The sequence below is a fragment of the Alligator sinensis genome, unplaced genomic scaffold, assembly GCF_000455745.1.
Source record: "Alligator sinensis unplaced genomic scaffold, ASM45574v1 scaffold996_1, whole genome shotgun sequence".
Classification (NCBI taxonomy): Eukaryota; Metazoa; Chordata; order Crocodylia; family Alligatoridae; genus Alligator; species Alligator sinensis.
The window spans coordinates 406,420-428,552 of NW_005842581.1; the positions used below are offsets into that span (position 1 = coordinate 406,420).

Genomic DNA, 22,133 nt, shown 5'->3' on the forward strand with positions numbered 1-22,133 from the left:
TTTAAAGGAGATGATTATCCTCCATGGACCTCTTGAGGGACCATCCTGTGTGGGCATTGTCCTGTTGTGTTAGTGCTGTGGATCTCCTCAGCTACAGCATCCTCAGCTACAGCATCCCTCAGTCCTCTAGGCCATGCTTCCTTACTCCCCAGGGGTGGAGGCAGGCAGCAGAAACTGGAGGAGAAAGGCAGAGCATGAAGGCTCTGGCAGCAGCAGTAGGAAAGCGATGGGCGGGATGGAGGGGGGATAGTGGCTGGATCAGGAGGCCAGGGGCCACAGTTTAACCCCTCAGGGGCCACATGTAGCCCATGGGCTGCCAGGCAGACAGCACTGATCTACTCTATACTAAGATCACATTATATGCCCCATATAATTTTTGCAAACCCACCATCTTTTTTTTGGTCGTTCATCTCATCTAGCTTCTAATCAGTTTTGAACTGAAGATTAATTACCAAGATCTGCATATTTATGATGTGAATCTAATATTTAATCCCAGATCAATGGGTGTAACTTGCCATCACCCTATTGAAGAAAAAAAAAATTCAAAGAAAAGGATCTGGATCGGGAAGTCAAAGAATCTGTACAGCTGTATGTCTATATGTCCCATAATATTCTTCTCCCATACAAGAACAGATCAAGTTTTTAATATTTTATTAAGGTGGTATGTAAGCAGTCAAAAATAATTTAATAAATTAGTGTCACATTGAAGAAAATAACAATATTAATATATTTGCTACAAATATGATTTTAAGCAAACCACTGAAAGAAAATACAAAAGTTCTTATATAAAAACCAGTAAAATATGATATTCTTGAAAAAAGCAACTTTTTCTAAAAATAATCATTTACAGTTCACAATCCAGCGTAACTTTAAACATAAATAATACATCAAAATTTAAATAATTGATATTAAGCAGATGATTAATATTGCTTTGTAAGCAATACCACATTATGGTGCTATATAATGAATGCTACATTTTTAAAATAAGCCATTCAAATTAGTGGCTAAAAATTATGCACAATTATTATAATCCAGGTTCTAAAAATTGAACAATAAGTACAATTCTGATAAAAGGCTCTTCACAAATTTTAAATATGAAATTTCACTGAGTGCTTATTGCTGCATATTTATTTAATACAAACTCATAGTAAATAGCCTATTTAGTTAATTGGCTGAATGAGGTATGAGGTTTGTACTTGATCTTCTTTCAAATCTGGAACTTCTGAATCAGAAATCTCTTGGTGGGAGCTCTGAACCTGCTCTTTTGTGTTGCTAGACTGATTCTCAGTCTATCCACTGCAGTTCTCAGATTCTTCTGAAATTACAGTTAACTTGTCATAAGAGTGATCCTCTTCTGGAGACTGTGGTGCACAAAACTGTGAACTGTAGGAAGGCTTGCTCAAAAACTGCAGCAAAAATAAGCAAGAAATAAGAACCAAGCTACACCTACCCCTCCCACACATTCCAAGCATCAATTGGTTTTCTTGAACTCTATGGTAAATCTATTGTCTTGTGAGACAGACAGATGCCTACTACGGTTTGAAAGATCAAGGGCTGGTCGCTTCCTGCAACTACTTTAGATGTATCATTTGAACACATTTACTTTAACATGTTATTCAACATGCATCATATAATCAGGCCTTCAACATAGCCTAATCAGATCCTTTTTAATCTTGTGACTGGTGCTCAAAATGCTCACCCCAGAAACCACGGAAAGTCTAATGCACTTACAAAATAGTATTTCAATACTAAGGAGTATAAAATAATTATTACTGCTTGTAAGATGACCTAGTTCAAAATTCTTTTGCAAAGGAAATCATTTGTTAAAAAAAACTAGTTACCATTCTAAATTACATTAAAAGCTGTGTTAGCTGGCACTTTATTAGCCAGAAAACTATTAACTGGCATCCGAGTGACGTGGCAAAAGCGAAACCAGAAGTACCACTTTCGGGGGACTTCCAGTTTCGCCACTGCAAGCTGTGTTTCTTCGCCAGTTTTTTGGCCCACAGCCCAGGGCAAAGCAGCCTGCACGGGAAAAAGCAGCCTGTGCAGGGCCCCTCTCCCCATCCCCCGGCACATTGACGCCGGGGAGTGCACCAGATGGTGCACATTTGATTAACTGGAATATTTGATTAACCGGCATCCCCCATTCCCGGGGCATGCCAGCTAACAGGCTTTTACTGTATTGGGATTAGTAAGGAATTCTATGAAAGAGCTTCCTTTATGCTGTTTTTCACATTTGTGAGAATTAAAAAATGACACTGAAGCTTAAGAAAAAGCAAGCTTTTTGTCCCTATAAGGAGCGTTGCTGGATTTTCAAGCATGAGTTCATTTGACTTTTACTTATCTTGCTTTATTGGCCTCTCCAACTGTTCCTTGATCAGTTTTTTAGAATAAATACCTTCTTGAGCACCACTACTCAGACCTCCAACTTGTGGGCTGCGTTTGGCCCATAGAGCCATGTCATCCAGCCCACATGACCCCCGACAGGTCTAGAACTTTGGTGGCAAGGGAGTGGTAGCAGCATTATTTGCTCCTCGAACTGGGAACAATTTTTTTTAAAATGGGGTTGCGTGATACCACCCTGCATTCTCCCAGTATTAGAATGCTTCCTGTTATGCTAGAATTCTGTAGGAAAGAATATCAAACATCTAATGGGTCTTCTCTCCATGTTTAGGTAACTAACTTCCTTTGATTTTACGTGACATTGTATATGTATTGAGGAGAGAAAAGGTCACCTAAAATGGGATTCAGGTATTTCTTCTAAGTATTTATATAGGTTCTATACACAGTGATTGCACTGAGCATGAGCATTTTCAATCTGCCAAGGGATGGAACCCTGCCTTCACATTGAAAAACATATGCCAGGGGAATCTGCTTTTGAAACACAGGTCCAAAAAGGGCTGAATATATTTTTCCTGAGCAGAAAATGAAGAAGACATATGATCACAAACTCTTTTAAACCAGTCTTAGTTAAGTATTAAATGTACATATTTTTCTGTTCTAGTATGGAGAGACTTTGATTTTTCCTTGGCTATAATACCAAACTAACTACTAAAGGACATATTCGGGATAAAATTTAAATCTGTCAGACATGGCTTCTATTCTGTACTCTGTTTAACAGTCTTCACTTTAATTTCATTAGCCATGGGCAGAACACAAAACAAAAACATCCGTTTCCTAAGCCAAACACATAAAATTTGTTTTACACGTTATACCATAGCTGCGTGTGCAAAGGCCTTGAATACGTGTCCATTTGTAGGGCTACAAAGTACAGAGACACTTTGTAACACTAGAAAAAACAAAGCGCAGTTGGAGCATGTGAACATGCACAGTCCCCTAGTTAGAGCATTATATTGAACTCAAAAGCACACTCTCTAGCCCGGAAGAAATGGGGAAAGGGAGGGGAAGTTACTCCTTTTCTCCCCTTGGCCCTGGGGAACCTATCAGTGAGCTGGATCACTGGCATCCTGCCGTCTCCCCTGCTGCAAAATATCAGTGATCAGTTGGCAGCTGCCACCTGGAATGGCATCTGCCAAAGACAACCCTCCTTCCCCCTGCCCTGCCACCTGCTTGGATGGTGTGGAGGTAGAAGTGAGCAGGGCAAGGACAGCAACTTCCCTTACCATCTCCCCCTGCCACCAGTCACCTCTGGGGTCATGAGAAAAGCTGCTTTCCTGGCCCACAGCCCTTACCACCTACTCCCAGGGCATTGGTGGTCAAGCACTCTTCTTATGGTGGTGGCAGCAGGGTCCCAGCAGGGTTCTGTGACAACTTGCCGTGGCTGGGCGAGTGTCAGGGAGGCAGTCATTCTCCTTCCCTCCCCTGTGGGTGCAGGTGGTCTGGGAGACTCTGTAGCACTACATGCAACTGTCCACATGTTCCATGTAGTGCTACAAAACATGGCACTACAGAGAAGATCCGTTTTGAAAGAGGAGAATTTTTGTGGTGGATCCACCATTTCTACAGGTAGTTTGTAGGTGTGGACACTCACTTTTTGTAACACTCATAGTGCTACAAATGTAACATGCCCAAGGTCTAATAGACTACCAAACACCTGGATGATGCCTATATAGCAGTTTGCTCAGGACATACTAGATAAGGAAGACTGAACTGACCATTTACATCCAACTGAATCCCTACACAAACCAATTCAATTGCTGGTCTATTTAGTTCAAAGTCTTTAGCAGCAGAATACACTCATTATTATTGTAAATGTTTCCTGTTCTGGAGTGGCAACCATGCCCACAAGCAGTTTATCACAAGTGAGCTAAAGCTGCCTGACAACAGCTAAGACTCATCTATTATTTTGCAACATGTATAATAGACTTGTATTCTTTTAGTTTGTGTGCCTAATAACTTCCAGGATCACATATGCCAATATCATTCATTAGGCTTAACACTTAGCTAATAGTCCAGGTACATAAGTAAGAGTGAGAAAGTTCATTAAGTTAAGCAGAAAACCTGCAAAGCTTTCTGGGGTCTTTGACAGGCAAAAGACTCCTGAAAAGCTCATTTTTTATATTTATTATTTTATATAGAATGACAATGGACAAACCTCTTTCAAATGTTGTGGGAAAGAATAAGAAGGATAGAAGATGTATCTGGTCTGTTGATATATACATAAAAAGGAAAAGAAACAAGCAGGAACAGATACTAGAACAACCAACATGGATATCAGAAGAACAGCAACAACCATCCACACTGGTGTTATACCTGCAAGAGACAGGAACATAAATTCTTCAATACTTGATCATTCAGTTTTGAATATACAGCTTTCAAAATTTCATGCTAATTACTGAGAAAAGGATATTTCTAACCTTCATTTTGTCATATTTACAACACCTTTGGTGCATGAAGAAATAAAGTATTTTGTTCCCAAATGGGAAAAGTTTCAATTTTGAAAGTTTTTCTTTGAATCAAGTCAGAAGGCTCTTACTTCCTAGAGCACGGGTGGGCAAGATACAGCCCGTGAGGCCATTTTATCTGGCCTGCAGGGCCCCTAAAAAATTTAGACAATTAATATTTATCTGTCTTTGGTTCCTGTAAAAAATGACAGGAACCAGTGGCAGTAGGACCCAGGTGAAGCCCAGTGGGCTCCTACAACAGCAGGGCCTGCCTGGCCCCCCCAGCTGGAAGCCCCTCCCAGGGCTTCTGGCCTCAGACCAGTGGCTGCACCGCATTGGAAACTCAGGTAGGGGCATGGAGGAAGGGCTGGGGAGGACTGCGGGCAGGGAAGGAGCCTGGGGAAAAGCAGCTCCTCCCCCGCCCCGTGGCCGGCGCTCCCCGCTGCAGCCGCTCGCAGCCTGTGCTGAGCAGTGTTTGCTGCTGCTGCCCGCCTGGAGCTTGTGCACTGGGCAGCCCAGAGGTGGCAGTGGCATACACTGCCTGGCGTGGCAAGTGGGGGTGGGCCGCAGCTGCTGCCGCCGCGGTACAGCCCTGATGGGTGAGCCCAAAGCTGGCGGAGGACCCAGGTTGGCTGTGAGGGTGGGTTACAAGCTGGTGCTAAGCGCAGGGAAAAGCAGCCCCTCGCCTGCCCTGTGGGTAGTGCCCCATGCTGCAGCCACTTGCAGTCTGCATGGGACTGCTGATACCTGCTCAGGACCGCCCTGCACAGGCTGTGAGCAGCTGCAGCAGGGAGCACCAACCAGGGGGCGGGGGAGGGGCTGCTTTTCCCCCATGCTCAGCACCAGCTCGTTCCCTGCCACGGAGGAGGGGTTCAGGGCTGCACGCTGCCCCTTGCCTGTACTGCGGGGCTGGGGGGCACTGGGAGTGAGTGGGTGGACGGGGCACCACCTGGTGTTCAGGGCCAGCACCGGCGGGGCCCAGAGCAGGGCAGCAGGAGTACAGGGTCCCAGCTGGCAGGGGCTCTATGAAGCCAGGCCAGCTCCCCCCTCTCCCTGATGGTGCAGCCCAACCCGGCTCCACAGACCCCTGCCAGCCTGCGCCCCACTATGGGCCCCATCGGTGCTGGCCCTGAGACATTGGGACATTGGTCCCAAGATGGTGACCAGGGGGTGGGGTACCTGTCAAGAAACGGGGCTACCCATGCAGCCCTCAACAGCCTGCCAAAACTGGGTAAATGGCCCTCAGCCCAAAATAATTGCCCGCCCCTGTCCTAGAGTGAGCCTACACCAGGGGCGGGCAATTATTTCGGGTAGAGGACCACTTGCTAAGTTTTGGCAAGCTGTCAAGGGCCACATGGGTAGCCCCACCCCTTGACAGGTGCCCTGCCCCCTGGTTGGCATCTTGTGACCAGAAGTCCCACCCCCTAATCCCTGAACTTTGCCACCAGAAGTCACTCCCATTGTCCCCAGAAGTACTCCTTTCAGCAAGGGGTTTTGCCATCTCAGAACCAGAAAAATACCAAGTTAAATGCTAAAAAGTGATCATCTACAACATTCATTAATTTGATTTCAAAAAATATTTTTGTCCTGATTTACATGTGTTTGTGTAGTGTACACAGTGGTGACTGCACAATAGCTTATAATGAAGTCTTATTCTTGTATATTGTGGGGGGGTGGATATAGGTTTGTGGGGGCTGTGGGTGTGGGGAGAGGGTGGCTGGGGTTTGTGTATGGCAGCGCGTGGGAAGGCATAGGTGCATGTGTATGGAGGTGTGTGCGTGTGAAACTCACCCTATGAACACATATACACACTCTGCCCCTGTGCCTGCAGACACACATGCTGCCCCTGTGCCTGCAGACACGCACACACACACACTCTGCCCCTGTGCCTGCAGACATGCACGCACACACATACACACCCCTACCAGCGTGGTCCCATGCTCGAGCGTCCGGGGATGCAGCCAGGAGCTGGAGCAGGGTGGGGGCAGGAAAGCAGGGAGCTGACTGGGGGTGGGTGGGGCTGGGCTGCTCAAGCCTGCTGAGGGCTCCCACTGGGTCCTACTGTCCCTCCACCAGCCACCTTTGACAGCGAGCCGGGGCAAATAAATATTCATTTACTACATTTTTAGGGGCTCCACAGGCCGGATAGAATGGCCTGGTGGGCTGGATGGGGCCCGCGGGCTGGATTTTGTCCGCCCCTGGCCTACAACCATTGTACTGACACATTTAAAGCAAGCAAAACAGTGAATTCTTAGGGGAAAAAATAGAGCGATCACAAATAAAGATCTGTACACATATTCCAGGGCACTTCCAGGGAGGTTCAGTCTTTCAGAAGACACTATGTTTTAATATCAATGCTAAATATGACTACAGGATCACATACTTCTGTTTCTTTCTAAAGGGATACTGGTTAAAAAATGGCAACTAACTGGGAAGTAGCAGTGATTATAAATTCCTAAACTTCTGGATTATGCAAATCTTTAAGAGGCTCATTTCATGCATTGGGACTTCACAAAATGTGACAGAACTAAAGACTGATCAAGATTTCACTAAATGTTTTAAAGCAGGGTGTTAAAAATAGGGTCTGTAGGCTAGATCCAGCCCATGGAGCCATGTCATTAGGCTTGTGGAGGGGCTAGGAATTCAGGGGTGGGACCCACCATGAAAATCTGGGGTATGGAGCCCTGTTAGGGATGCATGCCAGTAGTGGTGTGTCAGGGAGGAAGTGATCGATGGCTGTGCTAACCCCATGACTCCCTGCTGCTGCCACAACTGAATCCAGACTAAGGGTCTGGGTGAGTTTGACACTTCTATTTTAAAGCAACCTACAGTTGCTTCACACCTGTTTATTAATCAGTCTAGGGGTACAGCCTTCCTTTCTAAACAGAAATACAATGTTCCCTGTTCAGACAAGTGTGCGGGTCTGTGACAGCGGCTATGGCCACGTCATAGGTAGCTTTCAAGGTGGCATGGCTGGAATTTGGAGCAACTATCCGAATATACATTGCGAGGTTACAGCTACAAAACTTTAAAGACTGAAGTCTTGCTTTAGTTGGTCTAATAAAAGATACTGGATTTACCCAAAGAACCTTGCCTGCCAAAGTCTTGCTTAGGCATGGCAGATGGTAAACTGGATAACTCCAGATGATGGATGTTTACTACTACAGTCTCAGAAAAGATATATACATATAAACAAAGCAGTCACTTATAGCCTGCTTGAAAGCATTAACAAAATGGATCTTCTTGCCTGGCTTAACATAACATAATGATTGTAAATGTGATGAAAGGAAAAGCAAGCACAGCAGAACTCTATCCTATTTTATAAATGTTACTCCAAACAATATCATTCTGCAACAAAACAGTTCAAGAAGCAGATGTTGTAACAGAATATTAACGTTTCATATCTGATTAGGATGTTTATAATGTACTGATACAACAGATATTACCATTTTCAGTTGTCTTTTCACACAACACTTGACTAAATTCTCCTACTTTATTCCATTCAGGGACAACTGCTTGAACTTGAAGACAATATACTGTCCAAGGGTCCAAGTCTAATAATGATGCTGAGTTATGTGAAGAATTCACAGTTATCACCTAATATAACAAAAGAAAACAAAAAACTTCAGAGGCATAGTTCCAATGATTGACAAGCTCGATTACTAGTTTACAACTGACATTACATCTAATGGCCTGATTTTCAGCATTTGTATTCATACTATTAAATTTACAAAAAGTATAAAAAAAAGGCTAATTCCTGAAAGTTAAAAGTTTCAAGTTAAAATAAAAGTTGTCAAAACAGATTTTGTATTTTTAATTACTCATTCTCCTTGCCAGTTTGCTGGTGAATGGAAGTTGTGACAATAAGAAGTTACGGATTCCACAATATTTAGAGATCTTATTTTTGTTATAATGCTGCAGCAATGCTACATTTCAGAACACCATCAACAGCACTGTACTTAGAAAGGCAAATTCAAAATTACTGATACTGGTTTATATATAAATATGATATTTATAAATATTACCTTTTGGGCACTGCCTTTCTTCCAGTATTGCACCCTGTAAAACCAAGAGCCATAATACTGTTGTACGGTCCAGTTTTCATGACTATTTTCAGAAGCAGGGCCTGTGAAATCTACAGTCAAATATCCAGATTCAGATCTCACTTTTACAGCAGGTGGTCCAATGATTGCTAAATATTAGAAGAGGAGAGGGGATAAAAAGGACAAAAAAAAAAGAATTCGTCACATGCACTGTTCTGACATTTTTACATATCCTACAGCACTATATGTAATCATTACTACAGATTTGAAGAAAATTATTTTCTCCCAAATAATCAGGGATAAATAAAGTCTTCATGTCTAGATCTGTCATAAAGCAAATTTCCTTTTGCTTTAATATAAAAGACATGTGTGCTTCCTGTGCATCCTCCATTCACTGAAGTCAATCAACATTTATGCAGCCTGATGCCGTCAGCATCGGGAGTCATGGCAATATTAAAACACGTATTTCTACAATATTAGTCTATTTATTGACAGTGTTTCCTCTTCTTAACTAAGCCCTTTGTGACATCCAACTTTTCTAAGGATGCTTTCTGGTAAAGCGTGTCAGTTGTCCTCATTGTTATGATGGCTTATAGAAACTATCATTTGAATTGCTTCTTAATTATTATTTTTATGTCGAATACTATTAAAGTTCTACATTTTGAGACTGGCTATTTTGACTACATGCTGTGCCACCATGTAAACTCTTTTACTGAGTATTTATTCCTCAACTAGACTGTGCCTATAATGAACTAGCTAGCATTAATAATAGCACTATTGTATACCACTAGACAGTGCTTTTACCAGCTTCTCATATAAATAATTTCTCAGGTTGTGAAGAAGCCAAGGCCAAACTATAGCAGCATTCCTATTATTGCTTCCTTAAGTAAAGCTATGCTAGAACTACAGTAACAGCATAAGATGTTTAGTAAGAAAGAGCTTAAAGAATACAAGGCTCTGCACTTTTCCTGAAATGCTCTGGCACATGCTAATTAGCACACCGTTGGAACAGACTTAATTAATTGAGTCTGTTGGAGCGTGCTAATCAGCACACTCCAGCAGCGTCAGTGTCACATGTATTCAGTGTCTCTGTGCTTCAAAATAGCAGTGGGGGTGCTTTAACTAAACCCTGCCATCATTTTTAAGTGCGGATGGTGAATACACGAGACGCTGCAGGCACTTTAATTAGAGTGACTCCTGAGAGCCATTCTAATTAAAACATTCCCCTCACACACACCTCACAGCACATGGAGAGATGCCCAAAAGTTCTGGCTGCTGGATCCTTGCCTACACTATGGCTCCAGACAGTTTTAAATAGATGCAATGCTTTGAAAAACATTTCACATTGTAGAGGAGGCCTTAGTGACTCTGATACTCTTAGGGTTCACCTACCCCTTTAGGGTTTGTAATTCCCTAACAACTGCTGCTCTGCTGATGGTAGCAGTGATGGAAGCTGTAGAATAGATGAGACTGCTGTACCATTTAGTTTTGCTCAGTGTAGATGACACAGTGGTAAAAATCCTGGGGCTGTATCTACAAAAGGATTCTGCAGTGCTCACAGGTCTTCCTTGTCAAATAGTTTTATACAGGGATGTATCAGTTCAAATGTAAGCTGATTTTGGCAGGTCAGTCTTGGTTACAAGCAAACTCTTTCCTTCAAATGTACATCAAAGTCCTTTTCCCAACAAAATCCTTTATACAACTCTTATCAATCATTTGCAGGCTCATTCCAGGATGTGGAGGTTCACAATAAGTGCTAGTGTTTTTATTGGCTTGACTACACTCCTATAGAATTTATTAAATATTTTCATTATAGTTCAGCTGCTTGTTCTAGCCTGTTTAAAGCTGCTTGAATTTAAGTATTGGAAAAAAGACATTTCCTGGTTCTCTAGTGTTTTCTTCCCTGCTGCCCAACTATCTTATCTATTAGCTTTGCAATAATGTACACAGCTAAACTTTCCCCTAACATCAGTATTCACTTTCAGAGTTTCTCAGGGTAACTGGCCAGATGTCTTTTGTCTTGCAATGAGATTTTTTTCAATGAATTCTTTAACTTCATTATTGGCTTTTTAAGTACTTAAAGAGTTAGCGTGGCCATGGGAGAGAATTACAAAGAGATGTGCAGGCGAACTGAAGGAAGAGAAAAATCTGCATGTTTGGAATTTAATATAGAAAAATTATGTCAACATGATCCTGAAAAAAATCATAAATGCACTGGAGAACGGCAGCTGGAAGTTGTAAACTTAGACCCCTGCTACATGTTACAAAAGTTACAAAATTGACTAGTTAATCATGCAGTAGATTTAGATTGGTCACATGTGCAAAGTAAGACAGGCCAAAAATGCAAAGTAATTACCACACAATTAACTGGTTAACTGCACAATAAATTTAGACCAGCCACACGTGCAAAGTAATTATCACAGCATAAAAATTATTATTGAGCTACAAAGAGAGTGAATCAACTACATTTCTTTGGCAATCCTTCCCAGTCCACGATGATTGTCTTCCATAATTGTCTTATTCATGTCTTATCCATTCAAAGATGGCTGATGAGGCCGATCTGGGACTGACAGACTCTGTTGCAACTCAGGCATGTGTTTCTGTGTAGGATGAGTGGCTCTAGATCCTTGATTTGGTCCATGACACACTGCTTTTGCCACTTCCACTTTTCCATCTCCTGTTGTCATTGTAAGGTTTCAAAGTACTGAGATCCTTGCAGCAGACTCTTCCTCCATTTGGGGAAGTCCTGGATGATAGTCTCCCATGAGTTGACATCAGTGTTGCATTTGGCTTTGAGGATGTCCACGAAATGTTTTCTCTGCCCTCCTCTTGAGTGTACGCCTTGACTGAGCTGGGAGCATAAAACTTGCTTTGGGAGTCTGGAGTCAGATATCTGGATGACGTGGCCAGCTCAGCAAAGCTGATGTCAGATCACTGCCTTAATGCTTGTGGTGTTTGCTTGTGAGAGGATGCTAATGTTGATGCATCAATCCCCCAACTGGATTCGAAGGATCTTCTGTAGGCGGTGTTGATGGTATTTCTTCAATGACCTATTGTGTCTCCTGTATGTTGTCCATGTCTTGGCTCTGTATGGTAAGGTGGGGATCACAAATGCTTGATAAGCCATGAGCTCGGTTTCGGATCTGATGTTGGGATCTTAGAACACCTGTTTCCTCAGGTGTCCAAAGGCTGCACTTGCACATTTAGGGCAATGTTGATTTCTTTGTTGATGTCAGCCTTCTGCGAGATATGGCTTCTAAGGTACAAGAAATACTCAATGTTCTCCAGAGTATCACCATGTATCTGAATTACTGGAGTTGGGGACTGCTCATTAAGAACTTGTTGATGGAGGACCTTAGTCTTCTGAATGTTAAGCGTCAGTCCCATTTTCTTGCATGCCTCAATAAAGTTGATGACTGCCTGAAAGCCTACTTCCAAGTTAGCATGGACTACAGCATCATCAGTGTACTGAAGCTCAATGACTGAGGTTGGGGTGGCCTTGGAGTTGGCTGAGATTAAATAGCTTACTGTCCATCCGGAAGTTTAGCTCCACTCCAACTGGAAGCTTATTAGCAGTCAGATGTAGTACCCCAGTAAGGAATATTGGGAAGAGTGTGGGAGTGATGATGCATTCTTGCTCACCTCCCGTATTAACCTCAAGTGGATCTGTGATAGAGCTGAGAACCACTGCTTGCATACTGCCATGGAACAGGCAAAGAATGCACACCAAAATTCATCACCATCCGTACTTCAGAAGGATCCTCCACAGCACTTCTTAGTTGACAAGAGTTGAACTAAGTCCTGTGAGGTCAAAAAGGACCTCAGCTTTCATGAGGTCAACAAGGACATATAGAGAGGTTTATGTTGTCCCTAGTATTTTTCCTGCAGTTGGTGAGTTGCAAAGGTCATGTCAGTTGTGTCTGTTCATGCCCTAAAACCACAATGAGATTCCATGAGCTCTTCAGCAAGTGAAAGGAGAATGTTCAGGAGGGTTTTCATGAGGTGATCCTTCTGTAGTTTCCACAGTCAGACTTGTCTCCTTTTTTGAAGATTCCCACAACCATGGCATCCCTGAGGTCATCTGGGATTTCCCCATCATTTCAAATCCTTAAGATAAGGGAATGGAGATGTGATAGGAGCTCTTCTTCCCCCTGCTTCAAGATTTTGGTGGGGATTCCATCAGTCCCAGATGCCTTGTTGCTCCTCATCTGCTGGCCGGCTTTCCTCACCACCTTGTCAAGGGTTGGAGGGATTCTGGGATCGTCTCTTATTGGATGTTGCACAATGGAGTTGAGAACACCCTTGTCAACAACAGAGTCTTGAATGAGAAGGTTTTCAAAATGCTCCTTCCAACTGCTGTTGATGGCTTTCCTTTCCTTGATTAGGACTCCTCCATTCTTCGGTCTCAAGGGGGTTCATCCCCAAGTGTTCGAACTGTAGATGGCTTTGGTGGTATTGAAAAAGATGAACATACCATGGATCAATATTCCCTCTAAGGAGTAGTGGTCCGTGAGCAAACCGCTTTGGTCCGTGAGCATGCTGCTTTGGCTCATTCCCGAATTGGTCCCACCTCCCCCTTTCGGTGCGGTCCACCAGTAAGTGTCTTGCGGTAAGTGTCCAGGTGAGAGCGGGCAGGGTTCGGCCCCATGTGGAGCACTGTGGGCCCCACCCACCACCCTTCTCCATGCTAACTGCTGCCCAGAGCAGCACAGCAGGGGCAGAAGGAGGAGCTGCTGGAGGCAGGGGAAGCCAAGCAGTACCTGGGCAGCAGTAGCTCTGTTGGGAAGCTGTGCATGCTGGCTGGGCCCAGTGGAAGTGTGGCACAGGTTGCCCCAGTCCCTTCTGACTAACACTGAAACTGCCAAAAAGAATAAGTCCATCTCCCTCCAGAATGTCAGAAAGGACTTGGTCAAGGTTGGCATAGAATTCCTCCTTGGTTTCATCAGCAGCGTCAAGAGTCAGGGCACATGCACTGATGCCAGTGGCATATCAGCTCGTCAGACAGTTTACGACAGAGAGTTACAAGGTGCATAATTATCACATCATAAAAATGACTGTCGAGCTAAAATGTGAGCCAATCAGCTACAAAGTTAGTACTTGAAAATGTGTAACAATTCTGGTGTAACAAGCTGGTTTCTATCCAGCTTTAATCTGAACATGTAGCAGGGCCTTTACACTCTGACTCTAAGTAAGTACGTGAAAGCAAGCCAAATCAGAGAAGAATGGAAAACTCAGAACTGCCTCTAAGACCAGAGAAATTAAGGAGGTGGTTTTTCACTGGCAGCTATGCAGAGGAACAGCTCCTTGTTTCTGGAATAACTGATGCTTGCTAATGGATGGAATATGAGTAAGGATGCACAAAGTGAAAGAGATTTATTGACAAGATCTCTCCCCTCCAGACTCAGCTGACAGGTAGGCCAATATCTCTGTCATTGCACTGAATTGTGCTCTGTCATCATCTGTCGATGCCATGATTCACACCATGCTTCATATGAAAGTGCAAAGCTCACTTAATTAGCGAAGACAGTGTACATTCAAAATTATTTAAAAAAAAAAAGTTTCACCCTCCCCAAAAGTTATTGATGCTTTTCTGAATTAGTTTTTTTGCCTGACAACAATAAGTAACTGAGTTGATTTAATCTTTAATCTCTTAAGTAAGAATCTTTGGAGGAAAGTCCTCTTCCTGTGATTTTTATGTTGTATTTGTTCAGGGGAAGAAAGCATCCTGGTTAAAAATATCTCAAAACTGGTACCAAAGTAAAAGAATGGAGTCAATCCTGAGCTAGATAAAACAGTAGTCTTACCATGTTTTGTCATCCCTGAGCAGAGAGAGGTAGTTAGCTATGTAAAAGTGGGGCACTCAACCTCCAGCCTGTGCACCAAATGAGGCCCACAGAGCTATTACATCTGGCCTGTGGGGCTCCCTGTGGATTAAGATGTTTGGCAACAGGGGATTAAAACCACCAGCCTCCCTCACTGCCGAACCCCCATGCTTCCTTCCCACACAGCCAGACTAGAACTGAAATGGGGCTGGGCCACACTCCTTTTCGCCATGTGGCTGGATTAGGGCAAGGCCAGGTCCGCTTCTCCTGCACGACTGAATCGGAGTCAGGTGGTCCCCTACCTCCTTCGCGTGGCTGGATGGGGCCTGTAGTGCTGGTCCCATTGCTGGATCAGGGCCACTGGCTGGATCCAGCCCATGGAGGAGCAGGCACTACCCATGCCAGGAAAAAATGGTTGCGCACCACTGGCCTAAAGTCAGGCAGAAGGCATGGGAGATTTGCACCTTATAAAGTAACAAAATCACAGCATCTGATGAAGTGAAATCACTGGGCTCATGAAATCTTATGCTATATGTCTCTGATTTAGTTAATGCTATATGTCTCTGATTTAGTTAGTCTAAGGTACAAATCTATCCTGCCTTTCTACTGTGTTTTGGTGGCCATTTCTCTCCACCAAAAATTTATTCCAACTAGCACACAAATGTTTCATAATTTACTTAAAATAATGTGTTAATTCAGTTGAATTATATTTTTATTTGATTGTTATCAGAGTTTACCAACAGCAGACAAAATATGTCTAACGGGGATGGAAAGTAAGGAAGGGAAGGCTTACTGTCCTCCATTGGGTTGAAGATGATGTCAGCCAAGCCCAACAGTTCATTCTCTGACTCTGCCATGACTCGAACGGTGAAGTTTCCATATATGGAAAGAAAGGAGATGTCACACACTGTAGTATCAATGCTTGTGCACAGGTTTTCAAATGTGTTCTTGTAGGAGCTAGGGACAGAAGACAAAAGAATTGCATCTGAATTATGAGTTAGAAATTAGAAAATATCCTTCATAACAGTGAAGTAAATAGCAATGTTAATTTATTAACAAGGGTAGTTGCGACTAAGAGGCAAAAAATATTAGCTGAATAATAGACGAACAATGATTTGCAGTAAGTATACACAGGCTTGTGTTACTTTCCATCCTTCTATTAATATGGACTTCTATTAAAATGGTTTATTATTGCTTTGGAATAAATGTAGAAACTAAAGTTCCCATTCAGAAAGTGTCTTACTGCTTTTTACCGTGGTGCCAGCAAAACACAATTCAGCAAAACAGAATGCCTCAAACCATAGCCTGAGTCAGTCTAATTCCTATGCTCTGCCAAATGTAGATCAACTCTTCCCTTGCTATTTCCTTCTCTGTCATTTGAGGTCTAGGAATTAAATGGAAGAGGAATGTTCCTTCAATTTCCTCCTTAGGGCCCACCCAGCTGTACAGCTAGCAATAAGAGCTCACCCCAAGAGAAGTCTGGGTGTCTCCTATGGCCCTAATAGCTCCCTCCCTCTAAGTGTTGTGTGTCAGCTGGTGGCTTGTGGGCAGCCTCTAGCCTGCAAGGGATTAACACGTAGTTTGTGGATTCTTGTCCAGCTGCCACTTCCCCCATTGCTCCTGCTGCTGCAGTGGTGGGGCAGAGCAGCACGGTGGGAGATGGCCTGTTTAGTCTGCTGCCAGTGGAGTCCAGCAGGCGGAATAGGGGCTTGCACTCCCCAAATGTCAGAGGAGTTGTGCTGGCCATGTGCTGGGGTCCTGAGGAGCCTAGATGACATATGCCCCATACAGTGTGCAGCCAGGGCCCAAGAGCTGTGCAGTGTATGGCCCTTGGCTGCTCAGAAGTGGGGCAGCCCTGTTCTACATCATTAGTTTGGAGGCTTCTCCTCAGCAAAGGTACCTTGCAATCTGGTATTTTCCCTGCCTAATGTCCTCCTTTTTCTACCGCTGAATTAGGGAAATCTCACACTTCACTCTGTGCTTCTCATAAAACCCTCTCCATCCCAGCAGGCACCCAGTCTGGAGGAGGGGAAAATGCCCTGATGAAAGAAGATCTTACAAAATGCTGCTGATAAAACCTTGGTCATTGAGGACAGAGGCAACTAAATAAGGAGTAATCTCACTGGAATTCATAAACCATATCTGCAGAGGGCATCAACACACACAGAATGCAAGGGGGAAAACAAAGAGGGACCTCTTACCTCCAGGAGAGTCTGGAAAAAGGCAGAAAATTTCAGCAGTATACCATTTGTGTTGAAGTAGACTCCCATGACAGAGAAAGTAAATTTATATGTAAGCAATTGATCATTGTTAATATTACAATGTTTTACTGGCTTGGAGTAAGAACAACTGAAATGCCTACAAATGCAGTATCTAAAAGCCAACAGAAAGGAAGCTTCTTCCAATAAAAGTCACAAGAACACAAAGCTGCACATTGTAGGGTTATCTGAGAAATCTTTCAAGAATAAATGAACAAAGCTACCAGGCCTACCTTTTATGTTGGACTGTATACGTTATATTTCCTTTGTGAAAAGTAGGTGGATCCCACTGTAACTTGCTACGAAAGTTAACCGAATTCACTCTTACATTTTTTAGTTCTGGCACCATTGCAAACGCTGTACAAACAGACAAACAGGTTAGCATATGTTCCTCAAATTGTTTTACACTAACTTGATTCATTTAAACAATCCCCACCAAAAATTAAATCTGCACAGAATGCAATCCAACAGTTCAATCAATTTCTTAATGCCTGTCTCCTTTTTGAACCTATGCAAGGTAGACAATTCCTAAAACTATCCTGGGATTGTAAGTGGCACATGAATGTTTCTGGTGTTTGAACATATGAATCTTGTGTGTAATATGTACGCTCCCAGTGCACCTGCACAAGACAGAGTCTAAATCTGGAAACAGGAAATCTACTTAGAGTGTACAGAGTTTACAGAATCATTTCCTCAAATGTGACCTCTTCCTGTACCCACAAAATCTTAATTAGAATGCATTTCAAACTAGAAATGATAGAGAAGTTACTTCCCTTGCCTTAACTGGTGCTCTTTGAGATCCCTTTCCACCTGCACATCTCACTGTGGGTGCTTATGTGCCCCAAGCTCAGAAACATTATCATTTACAGTACCCATGTGATCTCCATGCACATTGCTTTCCCTTCTCTATGGTGTCCAGGGTATAAAAGGTGAAACATGCCTACTACACGACTCAGTTTCCTTTCAGCTACAGAATCCCAGGCATTCTCCCAGGAAGAAGAGACGGAGAGCAGATTGTGCATGTGGACAACACATCTTAAAGTCCCATTTATTGTAAGGTAAGTAATGGCTCTTTCTCCTTCCAGCAATTGTCTATATCTGTGTTTCCCAACCTTTTTAGACTCAAGGCACCCCTCACAAAATGCCTGTTCTTAGCTTTCACTCTTTTTTTACTATAGAAAAATAATAGAGCAATTGTTTTGTTGCAAAGAACTCAGAAAGACCACACCAGGTTAGAATGCTTTGACACGGTGGATTCCTATTTCTATGATCCTATGAAATCTCTGGATTTATCTTGTGAATCATACAGGAGGAAATCCAGAGTGGATGCAGTGGCACAGTTGCGCCCTCCTTTCAGATAATAGGAACAACAGCTGGGGACCTTTTTTTTAAAGTTCCTGATTCAGGTAAGAATCACCCTCCCTCCCCTTCCCTTCCCTTCCCTGCTCAGCAGCATGTCCCCACTCTCAGCAAGTCTATTCATAGCGTCCGATGAAGTAGGCTGTCATCTACGACTACTTATGCTTCTGAATGAGTTAGTCTGTAAGGTGCCAAACTACCCTGCTTTCTGTCCACTTCCAAGATTATAAAATAACCATAGAAGAACCCTCTTTTCCAATACTGATGGCTATTTCACTTATCACCATTAAAAGGGTTAAAAGGACCTTGGGAGAAGGGTCCCTGAAGCAGAATGAAGAAAGGAGGATACAAGTAGGGAAGAAGGAGAAATAGACAAATGCTTCCAACTAAGTATACCATCTAAGATTCACTGGTCCATAGTACAATAGAGCCATTTGTGCCTGAAGTGGAGGTTCCTGAGGGAAGACACAGTCAGATCTGGAATCCTGAGTTCGTTTGAATTTCCTGTTAAAATGATTGCTTAATAACCTGAAGTGGGTTGAGATGATTGGGAAATCACAGTGGATTGCCTTAGCTGGGGGAAGCACTGTTGTGCCTTAGATTACTTGGAAGATCTGTGTGTGATAAAAGAAAGAAAACTGCGGGGCCCATCTTTGAAAGACTTCAAATTGATACCCACTGTGTTTTCTCTTTAGGCACCAGGATGAAAACACCTAAGGAGCAGATTAAAACTCTGGATTGCTTTTGGGTATAAAGGGCATTTTTTATCTTGGCAGTAAACAATTCAGATGCTCAGGCTGCATCTATCTCTTTTTCAGGCCTGAGGAAGAGCACTTTGTGCTTGAAAGCCCATCTAAAATCTCTCGTAACCATTCAGTTGGTCCAATAAAAGGTATCACCCTCTTCTCTGTCCTCAGAAATATCCTTGCCCTTACATATTTCCTGGACCATTCCAACTGCAACATCACTCCAACATTACCACACTGAAAGAGAATGCCCATTATTATTCAGGATATGTACCCAATTTGGACTTGGAATGGTGACTTGGTCATTTCCCTTTCCTCTTTACCAAACAGGCAAAGTCCCATTGACTTTAGAGGGGCTAGGATTTCACCCAGAGTCTCCTACGTTTCCTGGTAAGTTAATGAGTGACCAGGGTTCAGACCTACTGCGCTTTGTCTCCGGCTAGCTGCGTTATACAAGCTGTCTTGTGCTCAGCCCCTAGAGATATGAAGGTCCCATGCTCTACACCTGCTCTACACTGCCCCATGCTCTACACCTCTTTGACCACCACAATAGTCAAGAGTGGCATTGACTGAAGTCACATCCAGTCTATGTGTCCACAGATACTTGGGCTGTGCCCAAGTATCTAGTGATTTCCTAGTACTAATTTTCAGCAATCACATAGCTATGCTAGTGTTTACAAAATACAGGAGCTCTAACATTGACCTCATACCATCTGTAACTGAAAAAAAACAGGCAAGGAATTTCCTAGTGTACGCAATCTTGCAAAATAACTGATTGCAGGCCACGCGATAAAACATTGCTAAAACAATCTGACAGGCGGAAGAGAATTTCACTGAACCTCAGTTTGCTGAGCAGGGCTAAATAACACGTACACTCACCATTACATCATAAATACAGGTTACATGTAAAGAAAAAGTGAATTTATGCCCTTCTCTTTTTTTATGATGCATCAAGAAAGCTAGGAGATTTTTTTTTTAAGTTCCACTAGACCTTTTTTTCCCTTTACATATTTTAAAATCAGATCTTGTCTACTTAACTGGGAAAAAAACCCCAAAGAAATGAAAAAATGTTGATCAAAGGAGGTCAGTTCTGGTTATTCATATTAGCTTACCAGGAAACATAGGTTACCATGTGTGAAATCCTAGCCCAGCTAAAGTAGAGAAGCCGAGGAACCAGTAATTCAGAGGGAAGGGATTTTTAGTCAGGCTACCTAAACTTTTCATTTTTTGTTACTATTTGACTGGGATCCCTGGTGAACACCCAATGTTTTCATTTACATGGGGAGAGAGAACAACAACCACCTGTAAGTCCTCCATCACAACAAAACTCGACACAACCTTTATTTGGAAAATGAAAACACCTTATTTGCATTGGAAACCAAACCAAACCCCAGTGTCCATGCTGTCTTACATGTTCCCAGCTTGGTCCCATTTACAAAAATCCTTTGCCAGTCCCACCGGACACCTCATAAGCTAGTTATTTGTACTTACAGAATCCTAGAGATGTCAGGCTGGAAGGAAGCTCCAGAGGTCAGCTAGTCAAAAGACCCCTCCTGAGGCAGGACCATCGCTATTCAAACATCTGATACCATCCATCATCTAAACTCTACATAAGATTGTTGTCAGCCCTGACACAGCACAGACCTAACACTCTCACCTGCCCCAGGTCAAGCAGGGGATCCATGGCAGTCAACATCCTGCTTCTATGAAACCTCTTCATTTATACAGTCTGCATCTGTGGCTCTACCAAGTCCCAGGACCTCCTGGTCAACCTTCTCCTGACCCTAGCCAAGCTAGTAATCTATCTAACCAAGAAGGAGGCTCTGGGTGGGAGGCTGTTTTGCCGTCCCTTGTGTCCTGTACATATCTCCAGGCAAAGATTTACTGGGCAGTGTCCACTGGCTCCTTGGACTTGGTTGAGGACTGGGGGGGAAGGCCTTGGCACACCCATTATGAATGGATGACCCTCATTCCCCTGTTCTGTTTTCTTGTTTTCCCAATCAATCAGTGCCCCCCGCCCCCCATCATCGACAGGGGATTGTAGCTCTACTTGGCTGACCCACGTCACAGTAGGGCATATTAAAAGGCCTGCTTCTATGAAACATTGGCAATATATGCTCAAGATATTCTGGGGAAGAGCCCAGCAAGAGAGGAAGGCACAAAACCCCCACAGCCCGTCTCAATCGGACCAGACAAGACGCGCGGTTGCTCACCTCCCCCCTCGTTATCAAGGCAGCTGGGAATGTTGGGAGCTCAGACTGAATAACCAGAACTTTTGGGAAGGCGGTATCTTTTATTAGATAGTTGCAAAAAAAAAAAAAAAAAAAAATTAAAAAAAATTAAAATCATTTTTATTAGACTTTAAATAATTTTTTATAAGACCAGTTAGATAGTTACAAAAAAAGTCATTAAAGATTTTTTTTTTTGCAGCTATCTAGTTGGTCTAATAAAAGACAGTACCTCCCCAAGAGTTCTGATTACTTTTGCCTGCAGACCACCACGGCTACAACCTGTATCCCTGGGACTGAACCACAGAGCCGGACTTGGGATCAGACAGAACCGCAGGCCGTGAGGGCTGGAAGGGGCACCTAGTGCCGCTCCCGGTGCCAGGTGGGATTAGCCCCAATGACATCATCCCGGCCTAGGGTTACCCACCCTCTTTGAATCTATTCCGGGAAGTTTCATCACGTGACGCAATGACATGAATGACTTTGTGTCAGGAAGGCAAATGCACATCACTATTACATTTAAAAAACCCACTGGACGACTGTATAAATCGGATTCAACATCGTTTCTCGGCCTCCTGGAGGCTCAGATCAAGTTTAGTTTAACACATGCTCTATCATTTATCTCCGGGGTGACTCTCCACATTCTCCTGGACATTTGTCTCCAATTTCTGGGGACTCCAGGGTGATCCTGGAGGGCTGGCCGCCCTACACTCGGGCTGGCAGGGAGCTCAGCAGGGCGCCTGGTGCAACCCCCTGCTCCAAGCAGGATCGGCCCCAGCTACATCATCCCAGCCAGGCTTTGTCTCCCGGGGCTGTAAGAACGGAGAGCC

The 22,133-nt window shown here is 43.5% G+C and overlaps 1 protein-coding gene across 1 annotated transcript; it reads right to left on the bottom strand.

Annotated features, from left to right (window-relative positions):
• Positions 1-636: 636 nt before the first annotated feature.
• On the bottom strand, positions 637-21,320 carry IL10RB (interleukin 10 receptor subunit beta). Its single transcript, XM_006032659.3, has 7 exons — positions 21,289-21,320; positions 17,204-17,327; positions 15,506-15,669; positions 8,873-9,039; positions 8,294-8,444; positions 4,559-4,716; positions 637-1,406 (listed from the first exon to the last, which is right to left on the bottom strand). Exons 2-7 carry the CDS (start codon positions 17,317-17,319, stop codon positions 1,290-1,292), a joined length of 873 nt encoding a protein of 290 aa, XP_006032721.2. The 5' UTR covers positions 17,320-17,327; positions 21,289-21,320; the 3' UTR covers positions 637-1,289.
• Positions 21,321-22,133: the final 813 nt, after the last annotated feature.